This window comes from Ctenocephalides felis, unplaced genomic scaffold (genome assembly GCF_003426905.1).
Source record: "Ctenocephalides felis isolate EL2017-DRISC unplaced genomic scaffold, ASM342690v1 CF-g0.4_SCAFFOLD_01604, whole genome shotgun sequence".
Taxonomy (NCBI): Eukaryota; Metazoa; Arthropoda; class Insecta; order Siphonaptera; family Pulicidae; genus Ctenocephalides; species Ctenocephalides felis.
In genome coordinates, this window is record NW_020537758.1 from 1976838 (window position 1) to 1990886 (window position 14049).

Sequence of the window (14049 nt, forward strand, 5' to 3'; positions counted from 1 at the left end):
TCTAAATTATCTAAATTATTACTAATTATTACTTATTATTCTTGCATCTGTTACATTTGTTCATAAGTCATTTACAAATTCGCAAAATTTGCAAGTACATGACTAAATTGTTACGAATTTTCAGAAGACTTTATAAATTTGACTCCCACTATTTTGGATGTTTTTAGGCAGAGTTGAAACACCTAAATGAAATTTATAGAAGAAAATATGTGAAATTTTGCTAAAAGGTAAAAAAATATGTTCAGTAGAAAATTATATATAATAATTAGGAACATGTACAAACGTACAATATTTGTTTGTACTTTTTAAAAATAATTACCAACATTTTATTTTTAGGGAGTCAACTCAGGTATTTTAGTATCTACTGTTATGAAATTATGGAAATGTAGTAAGTCAGTAAATAAATAAATAAATGAATGAGTGAATAAATGAATGAAAATATACATAAAAATGAATAAATGAATAAAAGTTAATAGACCAGTATATAAGCAAGAAACTATTTTTCAGATTAAAAGCACCAAATTGAGGACTTTCCAAAATGACCAAATATTTGAATAAAATATTTTTTATCTATGAGTTATGTGCCCCAATTCAAGCTAAGAGCAAATTTTGGAAAATTCTGGGAAATGATGAAGAAGGTAAAATGGATATACAAGGTAACATAAAAGCAGAAAGTATATTTAATTTAAGTTAAGTACAATTTTATTTAAGAAAGTTGAGGACAATTTTTCAGTTGTTTCCAAATATCTTTGTAATTTGTTAGAACATATCAATATGTTTATATATCATTAGAAAGCTTATAAAATTATCTATTTCATGACATAAAAATATGCATAAGCTTTTATGTAAAATTAATTAGAATAGAATATTTTTTGCAATGAATTAGCATTAAACATCAAAAACATATCCATGACTTTTGAAAGCTAAGGACAATTTTTTAGTTGTTATAAAATTTTAATTTTTTAGTTGTTATAAAAGTTTATAAAATTCTCTATTTTGTGGTATTAAAATATTTATAAGCTTTTATGTAAAATTAATTAGAATGAAATATTTTTTGCAAAGAATCATCAAAACCAAACGTTTGATTAAGAAAGTTAAGGACAATTTTTTAGTTGTTGCCAAATATATTTGTAATTTGTTCGAGTATATAAATACTTTTATATAACATTCAAAAGTTTATTAAATTCTCTATTTCGTGGCATTAAAATATTTATAAGCTGTTATATAAAATAAATTAGAATAATTGGCAACAAATCCGTATAGCATCAAGAACACATCCAAGTATATACAATTTTTGTAGAGAGTCTACCAAATATTTGGATAACTTTTTTTTATCTAAAATTTATGTGCCCTAATTCAAGTTAAGAGCAAATTTGGAAAAATCTGGAAAATGCTGAATAATATGAAATGGATATATACAAGGTAACATAGAAACAGAAAATATATATAACTTTTCTGACTCTCTGCCAAATATTTGCATATTTTTTTATTTAAGAGTTATGTGTTTTTCAAGCTGAGAGCAAATTTTGGAAAATTCTGGAAAATGCGAAAAAGGTGAAATGGATGTACAAGGTAAAATAGAAGCAGAAAGCATTTAAAATATAGTAAAGGATTCTAAAAACAAGCTGCCAAAATTTTTCTTCGAGACAAAATGGATCATCATTGATGAAAACTGACGACTTTTCTGAATAAATTAAATTTGATGAACAATTTAAAATCGTTCAACTAGACGTAAGTTTTTTCCATATTCTTACACAAAAAGGTTGCAAATCTATGCAATAATATTATCAACATTTATATATACACATATATATAAAATATATATATATATATATATATATATATATATATATATATATATATATTCTTTTACCGTCTTCATCTTTTTCCTATTGTTTGAACAGTTTTGTTCGCAAGTTGATAGTGTGTATAACCCTGTATTTATTGAATTAAGTAATTATTTATTTAAAATTTAAACTAACCCGAATTCATTATCATAACGGCGAAATTAATTCTTAGAGATAAAAATTGGAGCAATAAAATTTATATAATTAGAATCAAAGAAACCGTCGTCGCTGTTGAAGATTATCTTCATGCAAAATATATAATAAGAGGATCAATATTGATTTTATACTAGTTTGTTGTGATTTAATAAATATTTGTTTATATATACATGGTGTCCCAGAACTCAACGTCAAACCGAAACGGAATGATAGTGTTGATCATTAGAAAAAAATAAATAATTAATTTCTCACGTTTTTGGGTAATGACTATATGGAATATATGATTTATCTATTTTTTTATGATACTAACGAAAATACTGTCACCCCATTTTGGATTGGAGTTGAGTTCAGGGAAAAAAAATTAAAATTAACTTACAAAATAATGATGCAGTGCAATGTGTATCGGTTTTTGCTAGTAATGTAAAATAATATATAAATATATATATAATTAATATATATATAATATTTATAAATTTGAAAATAATTAACCTAAAAACCGAAAAATGTCAATATTTATAAGATATATTAACAGAACATTTTCTAATGTTACATTTAATAAAAATACTTGAAAAAGTATAAAATTATGCATAAAATTAAAATGTAACTACTTAATTTGCTATTATTTCAAAAATTAACTGAATTATTATATAGACTTACCTGTCATTTTTTAAAGTGTCTATTACACTATTTAAATCTTTTACACTAAAAGTTAACACAAAGAAGCTTTTATAATCTATTTATATTTACACAAAAACAATAATATATATAACAACATAAAATAATCATAATTTTGTTAATTATTTTAAAAAACTAAACCTTAAATCGGTTATAACATTTTGACAAGACTCTGAAGTTAGCGGTAATTGGCGGTACAACCATTGCAAAACTTGCCGTTAATTCAAATAGGGTACGAGCCGTTAATTTATATTTTTAGCCTAAATTAAATATAATGAAAAAGACTTTTATTATTTGTGAATTTGAGTTGTTTAAATTAATGTAAGATGAAATACTATTAATTAATTATTAAATTTTGAATTCAAAATTAACGTTAAGTATTTATATGGCAACACTGTTAACGTCAAAGACATACAGTGATTTAATCAATTTAAAAGATATTTTACAGTAATTTAAACAATTTAAAATACTACTTTACACAAATTTACCCTTTTAAAAACAAATAAGTTATTAAATGTGCTTAAATTAAATTTCCGAAAAATAAATCATTTATTTTCCTCTCGGTGGTATCCGTTATCATCTTCCGCCATTTTTGTGACAGCTAATTTCGACAGTTGCTGTCAGTTACATTTATTTGTGATTTGTTTAATTAATAAAAGCTTTATTATGTCTGAAAATAAACAGAATAACAGTGCTTCTTCTTCTTTTGATTTGAAGGACGAGGATTTTTACAAAAAGCTTCAGAAACTTAATTCGGATTTGATAATTCAACAAAATGATTTGATGAACCGGCTTATAACTCTGGAAGGTAATAATAGTAATATTTTGTACTAATACAAGAATACAACATAAATAACATTAATATAGTAATATTATTCGGTACTATTTATAGTTTTTGAACAATTTGATAATGTTTTATACCTAACCTTTGATTACATGTATTTTTTATTTCAAAATGTCATGTCTGCCATTTTGTTTACTATGTAATTATTCTTAATACTAATTTTCTTAAATAAAAGTATTGCATTGAAGCATGTATTGTGCCTATTATATATGTCTATTTCTAATTACGCCTGCTATTCCATCAAACCCAAATGTTCATCATTTACATTTTTTATCACAAATATCTCTTTCTAGTTAGTATGAAGACAACCTTGTTACAACTAAAACTTGCAGAAGTCGATGGAATGTTAAATCAACTTACTACAACTACATCAGATGACAATATTTCTACAGATTTAACTAATGAAGATGAAAGTTCATTGCCGAAAAATGTTCTGGATGAATAACAAACATTTTGGGCTTGGCCTAATTCTCTATTCATTAAATAGAGAAAACTACAATGTGATGGATTTTGGTTAAAAAAGTATGGTAAAAATATTTCTTATAATAATAAATTTATTGATGAATATAAAGATTAATTAAATCAAAATAAATACATTTTTTTACTAAAGTACTAATATGAAGAAAATAATCTTTGTTGTTCAATAAGGTCTATTTTATAAAAATGTGTTAAAATAGTAATCAAAAATGTTAAAATAATAAGTCAATTAATTACTGTAATAATTCCGTATATGTTAAATGTATAGAAAGGCAAAGGTATTTTAACTTATATTCATGTTAAATTCAAGTTAAAATTATGGCATATAATATAATAGAACAGAATAAATTTTATTTGAATCAACATTTCTAATTTCATTGATTTCTTGATATAAACATAACTGAGAAAGTTAAGGACAATTTTTTAGTTGTTGCCAAATATCTTTGTAATTTGTTCGAACATATAAATATTTTTATATATCATTAAAGAGCTTATAAAATTATCTATTTCATAACATAAAAATATTCATAAGCTTTCTAATGTGAAATTAATTAGAATAAAATATTTTTTGCAAAGAATCATCAAAACTCTGACTAAGAAAGTTAAGGGCAATTTTTCAGTTGTTGCCAAATATCTATATAATTTGTTAGCACATATAAATTTATACATATAAATTTATATACCATTAGAAAGCTTATGAAATTATCTATTTTATACCATAAAAATATTTATAAGGTTTTATGTAAAATTAATTAGAATAAACTATTTTTTTGCAAAGAATCATCAAAACCATATCCCAATTATAGTATAGGGACAAGTTTTGAGTTTGAATTTCTAAATATCTTTTTAATTTGTTAGAACATGTAAATATATTTATATAATATTTGGAAGTTTATAAAATCCTCTATTTTTTGGCATTAAAATATTTATAAGCTGTTAAATAAAATTAATTAGAATAAAATATTTTTTGCAAAGAATCATCAAAACCCTGACTAAGAAAGTTAAGGACAATTTTTCAGTTGTTGCCAAATATCTGTGTAATTTGTTAGAGCATATAAATATATTTATATATCATTAGAAAGTTTACAAAATTCTTTATTTTGTGGCATTAAAATATTTATAAGCTTTTAAATAAAATTAATTAGAGTAAAATAATCTTTGTTAGAACATGTTATGTAATATATCATTAGAGAGCTTATAAAATTTTCTTTTTGATATTTGGTAAGACTAATTTACTGCAATTTCACTTATCAATAATTAAAAATAAAAGATATAATTTCAAGTATTCAATTTTATTATTTTATCTACATCTCAGCAATTATACATGTAATTGAAAAGAAATTAATTATCAACTGATTTTTATCATCAATTAGAAACGGAAATTTATTGATAAATATTTTAATGAGTCTATATTATTCTTTAGGATTTGTAATTAAGGATGAAGCCGGCCCTGGATTTTAGAAAAACCGATTTCAATGGAATAAAAATAAAACTGTTTGGTCTATCAAGGATTACTATTTCACCGACATCTGTCGACAATATGCAAAGATGGGTGTGTTTAGTCTGTTTTAGTCGAAAACAGAGGAGGTGAACATTTTTGTAAAAAAAAACATTAATTTGATTAAAATAATACATCTTATTATGTTTAAAACAAAACTAAGTAGAATTTTATTGCTGTATAATTTGTATTTCAAAAACACCAAATATAAGAAAAATGAGAGACATTGAATAAAATAAATGAAAATACAATTTAGAATAATAAAATTATAAAAATGTAAATATTTTGTCAGAAAATCTAATTATCATATAAATTTAGCTATTTAACAAATATTTATTATATAACAATATTCATTAGTGTATATATAATAAAATAATTAAATTGAATCTAAAATTAGAATAAAGATATTGATTTTGGTTTATTTGTAAGTTTTTGTAAAACTCATTTCTTAACAAAACTTTAACCATCTTTATATTTTTTTGTGCAAAATATTAAAATTTTAAAGGTATAATTTAATAATTAATTTATATAATATTGTAAAATATTTTTTTATTAAATTTAAAACTTACTTTATATTATTATATTATTTACAAGATATTGCATTATTTATTAAATTATTATCTGATTTATATAATATTGTAAAAGAGATTTTTAATAAATTTTACACTTAGTTTATATTATTATATTATTTACATGATATTACATTATTTATTAGATTATTAACTAATTCATATAATATTATAAAGAAGATTTTTATTAAATTTATATTATAATATTATTTACTAAATACTATATTACTTATTATATATATATATATATATATATATATATATATATATATAAGTATTGCCATATTGAAACAAAAAGTATGTACTTTTACAAAAGTATGTAAGGCAATATTTAACTCTAAATAAATATTTTCTCTAAATTTAAAATTAAAGTTCTAAAAATGTGTGAAAATATTCAAATATTTTAGATAATAGTATCTTAAAGTATAAGAATTAATTCTAAATAATAATTTACTAAATAATAATTCTTTAAATCTGCACAATGATTTGAAGAGCATGAAGTTGTTTCACTCCCCTGTCAATTCTGATTACGACATGACGTCACCAAGTTGTGTTTTGTGTTGTGAAATAACGGGACGCTCAAAACGTTTATTTATTTTATATTATTAATACTAAGAATCATCTACTTCTTATTACAAGTGCCCTTTTCCTATCAACAATCTACATCTATGAAGAATTGAAAAGTACAAAACTCAATCTATTAATAATCAGTTTGAGAGACATAACCTATGTTTTTAATTTTAGCATTTGTGTGGATTATTTTTAGAATTACTTGAGTAACTCCTCAACCCGCTCTTTGCATGAGGTAAGAAGTGAATTTTAATGGTTATTAATTATTAATTAATTATTAGAATTAATTCCATGTGTTCTATATGTAGGTCTGTGTTAAAACGTAAATAGTACTTTTCAAGGTTTTGTTTTATGGACTTGTTTCAGAGATGTGTTAATTTTATATTGCTGACCTTAAGATAAACTAATAGAGGACTAGACCATTCAAATTGTGTAGTTTGTTAAATTGAGTGCTGATACAGGTATTTATATGGATATAATGATAAATACATATTTATATATAAAGCAATTGAACATATCGATGTATTGTTATGTTACCATGGATTCAAATGCTACTTGCCAATTTATAAAGGATTTATATTTAAAAAATGATAACAGGATGATAAAATAATACTCTTGACAAAGTTTGCTCATATAATATATGAATACAATTTAAATCGTATCAATACATAGATATTTCAAATTTAAGCAAATTATTATTGTATTACTATAAACTAAAATGAATACAATGATTTCTTGATGCTAAAACTACTTTAATCATAAAAATTAGAATATTCAACCAACGATTGTATGATGGTCAATTGTAATTAACTATAATAATTTGTTTGTATTTGGTTTGAATAATCTAATTAATAGGTTTTTATTATAAAAAGAAAACAATTAGAGTTTAGTCAACTTTTATAATAAAAACTTCTTAAATAGATTATCCAATTGTTTTGTATTATGAGAAATACAATCGAATTAAATAGATCAATTGACAGAGACTATATTTTTAATTTAATTAAAAGGCATGATGTGCAGATAGTATTTTGTAGAAATTATTAATGATACAATTAATATAATTCACGATAGTTAATGTAATTTCAATATTTTATTTATTTATCATCTTTGTGTATTTAATTATCTATAGACCTAATTATTAATGTTATTTTTGATGATTGGATATTTTAATTAATGTAAAATCGATTGAATCAAGTAGTTTTATCTATAAATCATATGTACGAATGATTTGATTCATTTAAATCATTAATTCTAGCAATTTAATGTCTGAAATTCTGTTTAAATTGCAAATGCTAAATTTACAGTTAGTCAGCATTGTATATATATATATATATATATATATATATATATATATATATTTAAATTTATATAGTTGTTCATATTTTAGATTATAAAAAAATGGAGAACCCAGCATTATTAAATATTAAACAAAGATCAAGCAAATCTAGATCACGATCAAGAACTCCTATGCAGAAATTGTGAGTCTAGATTTATTTATATATACACACACACACATATATATATATATATATATATATATATTTTTGAATAGTCTTGAATTTGATGTTGATATGTGATGTTACGCCCGATTATTAAACTCAAATTAAACATATATATATATATATATATATATATATATATATATATATATATATATATATATATATATATATATATATATATATATATATATATATATATAGAAAATTTATTCATTTTTTGAAATTCATTTTTTTCGGCATTTATCAACCTAGCCTTCATTTACTGAATATAATAAAAGTGAATAATATGTAACAATTTAAGAATAATAATAATAATAAACTAAATTAAAAACACAATTTGGTATCCTTAATTAATAAAAATACTATTGATCCACTTTTCTGACTTTGGGGTAGATATATCAAATTTTTTAAAGAAAATATATATCTAAATTTGTCATGAAGGTTTTACATATGTCCAACAATTTGTCAGAATATAAATAACCATGGAATTTTATGGTTTTTATTTGAATTTTGACACGCTATTCAAAAAATCTGTATTTGTTTTGTTCAGAGATATGTAGTCATTTCGTTTGTTAATGATTTTGCTGCTATGTAATTGGGTAAATAACTCTTTAACAAACCTTCTTTTAAATAATAATTTTTGTGTTAAAACAATCAAAATAAATTATTTATATGTCCTATTATGATTGTTTTAAATTGTTTATTAATGTTGATAATATTTTTGTGATTATGGAGGCATTATATATATATATATATATATATATATATATATATATATTCTTTTCAGCTTTTCTTCTGCAGAGGATATGGATGTGCCAGCAATGAATACTCGCAGTTCATCAAGAAATTTATACATAATCACAGACGAGGATGATGCCCACCATACATATGTAACCTCCGATTACAGTTCTGAAGATGGAAACATATCTCCAACAACCGTGCAAAATATTGACAATACAGAAAAAGAAAATAAAAGAAACGGACATAAGGAAGAACGCCAGAGGACTGAGGCAGAATTACTCGCTTACAAAGAGTATAAAGAAGCCGGAGAATATTGGAAGTAAGTGAGAAATAATAGTAAATAGATAGTAAAACTCATAGCTTAAAAATAATTTGAAAAAACACTCATACATTAATATAATGATTTCATATTAATTAAGTTGATTTTTCACTGTTTATGGGAGTCTTCCTATGTGACGGCTTGTTTTTTAGGGATATTTTAGGATTTTTTTTCTACGACCAGTAAATATTTAGAGCTTCAAGTTTTTTATCATTTATTAACACATATTTGGACAGTATAAATATAAAATTTCAGCTAAAAATATTCAGTCAAACTAGAGTTAAAGCGCTCTGAACACCCCCGCCTCGAAAAAAAGAGCTCCCACTTCCTCCACGATTCCGGCTGATCGGCTTATCTGAAAAAAAAAATAAACGGAGTTTTAATTTGTAGGCACGGAATGACCTATAATCAAATGAATATAAAAACTAGCTGTAAGTGGAATTCTGTCTTAAGGCAATTAGGGCATCGTGCCTTAAGGCAAATTGCTGGAACTTCCCGTACCAAAATTTATTATTTCTTTTAAAAACGATTAACATTTTTGAAAAAAATTTACTTCGAAAAAATAAGATTTTTTAAAAACTATAAATTGGACAAAAAATAACTTTTTTTTGAAAAAAAAAATTTTTTTTTTTTAATTTTTTTAAAAAAAATTCTTTTTTTAATTTTTTTTTTTTGAAAAAAAATGTTTTCTTTATTTTGACATATTTTGGAAGATCTGAACTTGTTTTTCAAAGCAATCGTACTGCTTTAACTGCATAGAGACAAAATATAAAGCGCGTAAGCGCGGCGTCGCTGTCTAACGGGTAAACATTGATACGGAACCCATAGGAAAATAAACAAAATTTATACTTATTGTTAAAATCTCTATAAAATATCTGAAAATTTGATGTGCATATGTCTAATGATCATTTTTGACCGCCAAATGGCATTTTTTTTTACTTTTTTTGTTAGATATCCGAAACCGCTAGACCTGCCTTTATGAAAATTTGATCAGTTCTTTATCTTGTCAATACAAGTAAAATGTTTTTTGAATTATCAAAATCGGACGCTCCGTTCTCTTAAAAACTGAGTTACCGTTTTCGGCACTTTTTGCCCCGTATCTCCGGAACGGCTAGACCTGCCTTCGCCAAAAACTAATCAGCACGTCTCCTTATCAATACGAATCGAATGTTTTTTGAATTATTCAAATCGGTTGATCCGTGTTCCCGAAATCGTCGACGAAAATTTGTATCCGCACATACATACACACACGCGCACACACACACACACACACGCGCGCACACACACATACATCCATTTTTTCTAAGGTATGCCAAAATGTTCAAAAACCTCTGAAACGTAAAGATATATAAAAATTTTTATTTTCGATTTTTTTGCGATTACTATAACTTACCCTACGGGAAGTTAAAAACACTTATACATTAATATAATGATTTAATATTATCCAAGTTTATTTTTTACTCTTGTTTATAACTAGTTTCTATTATTTCCTTTTCAGCAAATACCCAAAAACAGATTACACCTACTCCAAACGTTCCCCCCACCGCAGAGAGCTCCCAGGAGGCTCTGTAGCTCTCCCAAACATGTCCAGGCCGTCCCTGCACAGTTTCGACGAACGCATGGACAAAAAGTTCTTGGCCGAACGAATCAATTACTACGAATCAAGTAAAATAAAGAAAAGCACATACTCCACATCGGCTGGATCCAGTAGTGATGGTATGAGGCTGAGAAACTCAATGACAAAGACCACAAGTTATAAGGATACAGAATTTTCTGATGATGAAATGCCGAGTCAGAGCTATTATTATAACGGGAGGGATGTTACTGACGTGATGGTGGAGCAAGAAGGTTTGGTTAGGAGGTTTTGGTCGAAATTGGTGAGCGTGGGAAGATGGACGAAGAGCTGGTTTGTGGATGTTGAGGAGAGTCATGTTTACAGGACGCCCATCAGACGAAGGAATGCGGAGAGAGGTAAACATATCATAATTGTTATATATATATATATATATATATATATATATATTGTAATATATTTTTATTGCAAGAGAGGATACCAAACTAAGAAAATGCTAAACTAACCTAATTTAGTAAATAATTAAGGGGGCGTCCATTAATCACGTGAGCGAGTTTTTAAGGATTTTTGGACCCCCCCTCTCCCTTGGTGATCCATGGTGATATTCAAAATTACCCCCCCTCCCCCATCAAACATCACGTGTATTTTCAGTTACGTGATAAAACTGTAAATTTTTTAAATTTTTTTTGAAAATGTTTAATTTTTTTTAAAAAGTCGGTTAAAAAATAAATACACGTGATATCTTACTATACCCCTCCCTCCACCGCGTGATATTTCGTGATTTTTTATCAGACCCCCCCTCCCCCTAAAAACCTCACGTGATTAATGGACGCCCCCTAACTTACCGTACGGTAGTAATAGTAATGGGCCGAAAATCGAAAATGAAAATTTTTGCATTTTTCCACGTATTGAACGTTTCTGAACATTTTGGCATACCTCAGAAAAAATGGATGTGTGTATGTATGTATGTGTGTGTGCGTGTGTGTTTTGTATGTTCGCATTTTTTCGTCCACGTTTTCGGGCGCACGGATCAACCGATTTGAATGGTTTAAAATACATTCGATCCCTATCGATAGGGAAATGTGCTGATTCGTTTTTGGCAAAGGCAGGTCCAGCCGTTACGGGGATACGGAGCAAAGAGTGCAGAAAATACAAATCGAGTTTTTGAGAGAATGGAGTATCGGACTTGCATGATCTAAAAAACATTCAATTTGTAATGATTGGGAGAAGAGGTGATTAGTTTTTGGCAAAGACAAGTCCCGCCATTTCGAAGATACAGAGCTAAATGTGCAAAATAACAGCTTTTGAATGAACTAAGCGACCGATTTGAATGATTCAAAAAACTTTCAGCTTGTATTGACAAAACAATTGCTTTTGAGGATAAAAAATTATTACATCTTTTTTCAGGTTTCTTTTGTAATCTTGGATTAAAAATTCAAAAAATCACCCAGACTAAGCACAGTCTAAGCGCCACTCTGGTACAAATGTTTACCTAAGTGCGTTTAGACTGTTTATGTACTTGAGCATTATTCCAATTTTGTGAAAAACTATTGAAAAATGTGAAAATGCCGCCGAGCTAAGCACAGTATAAGTAAAAATGTCGCACAGAATTATTTGCAAATTGTGACTATATGGGAGCACTTTTTCAATTTTGTGTAAATTAGGCAACTATTTTTTTTTTTTTGAAATTGAATTCGAAATGAAATGACGATTGTTGATGTTCGGGAGATAAATTGATTTATGATTTACATTTGATTTGTTCAGATATAACAAGATAGCAAAAATAATGAAAGTTTGTAATAATATATTTGAAAACGTTTAAAATTTCTCTAATATTTCATTACGGTACGGGAAGTTCCAGCAATTTGCCTTAAGGCACGATACCATACACCACTAGTTTTATCTAGTTTGTATTTAATTTTAATTCTATTATATGAATATTTTATACAAAATAAGTTTCAAAACCGATTCTTATTGATTAAATCGATTATTCACACCCAAAGAGGTGTCCTTGAAACTTTCCTCAATCCAAAATGACATTTACCCTTTATTTCTTTTCAGGTTTCTTCTCAAGGTGTTATTCAAAGACACAGAATGGTGTCTTATGGTTCTTTAGCCAAATTTATTGGCTAATCACCCTGGTGTCATTGTTTGACTGCAAATTGCTTTGTGGAAGAGAAACTCCACCAAGATCGAGAAAACGTGGACTGGTTCTGCTGCTATTGCTTCCCTTGTTGCTGCTTTGCGGTGAGTTTTTTTTATTATTTAAAATTTAACAATGTTTTGGTTGACGCAAAAATTGATACTTGCTGCATGTTGAAATATTTTATTTAAGGGGGTATTCTGATCTAGAATTAAAAAAGAACGATTTTGTTTTTGGAATATTATCATGGTTTAATTATTCAAGAATTTAAATTAAAAATTTAAAAAATTATTTCCGGAGATATAGCAGTTTAACCACGAGAATTCACGTTTTTCTCGAAATTGTCTTTTTCGATACGATACTCACGATTTCTCAACTTCTACCGAACCGATTTACTTGCAATTTTTTCAGAGTCTCTATTGACTTCTCTTCAGTATAAACTACGCTCATATCCAAAATTCTGCTTTTTACTATTTTTAAAAAAATCGAGCTTATCAAAACAAGTTGTAAATTTGTTTTTCAGACAGTTGCTATTTTGTGAAAAAAAAAGTTATTGTAACTTGTTCATTGTAATTACAATAGCGACGTTATTCAAATTATTTTTTTTGCATATCTTCGAAAATCGAAAATGAAAATGTTTGTATATCTTCACGTTTGAGTGGTTTCTAAACATTTTGGTATACCTAAAAAAAAATGGATTTGTGTGTGTATTTCGCGTGTACGCAATTTTTTGTCCACGTTTTCGGGCGCACGGTTTAACCAATTTGAAAAATTCAAAAAACATTCGATTCCTATTGATAGGGAGATGTGCTGATTAGTTTTTGGCAAAGGTAGGTCCAGCTGTTACGGAGATACATGTACTGGAGCCCTTTTTCAATTTTATGGAAACCTATTGAAAAATGAGAAAATGCCGCCAAGCTAAGCACATTATAAGTGAAAATGTCGCACAGAATTATTTGCAAGTGCGTTTAGACTGTGACTATACGGGAGCACTTTTTCAATTTTGTGTAAATTAGTAGGCAACTATTTTTTAGAAATTGAATTCGAAATGAAATGACGATTGTTAATGTTCTGGAGATAATTGATTTATGATTTACATTTGATTTGCTCGGATATAACAAAAGATAGCAAAAAT

At 26.1% G+C, this 14049-nt stretch overlaps 1 protein-coding gene across 2 annotated transcripts in view; it reads left to right on the forward strand.

Annotated features, from left to right (window-relative positions):
* The first annotated feature begins 6696 nt into the window (after nucleotides 1–6696).
* Nucleotides 6697–14049, forward strand: part of LOC113372139 — an 8153-nt gene continuing 800 nt past the window's right edge. The window contains exons 1-7 of one of the 2 annotated variants that reach the window (XM_026612460.1): nucleotides 6697–6749; nucleotides 6811–6871; nucleotides 6945–7097; nucleotides 8024–8114; nucleotides 8926–9198; nucleotides 10697–11169; nucleotides 12833–13018. In XM_026612460.1, the coding sequence (XP_026468245.1) occupies nucleotides 8035–8114; nucleotides 8926–9198; nucleotides 10697–11169; nucleotides 12833–13018 (1012 nt within the window). In that variant the 5' untranslated portion in view covers nucleotides 6697–6749; nucleotides 6811–6871; nucleotides 6945–7097; nucleotides 8024–8034. The remainder of the gene's footprint in view (nucleotides 6750–6810; nucleotides 6872–6944; nucleotides 7098–8023; nucleotides 8115–8925; nucleotides 9199–10696; nucleotides 11170–12832; nucleotides 13019–14049) is intronic. The other variant, XM_026612461.1, reaches the window with a different exon arrangement.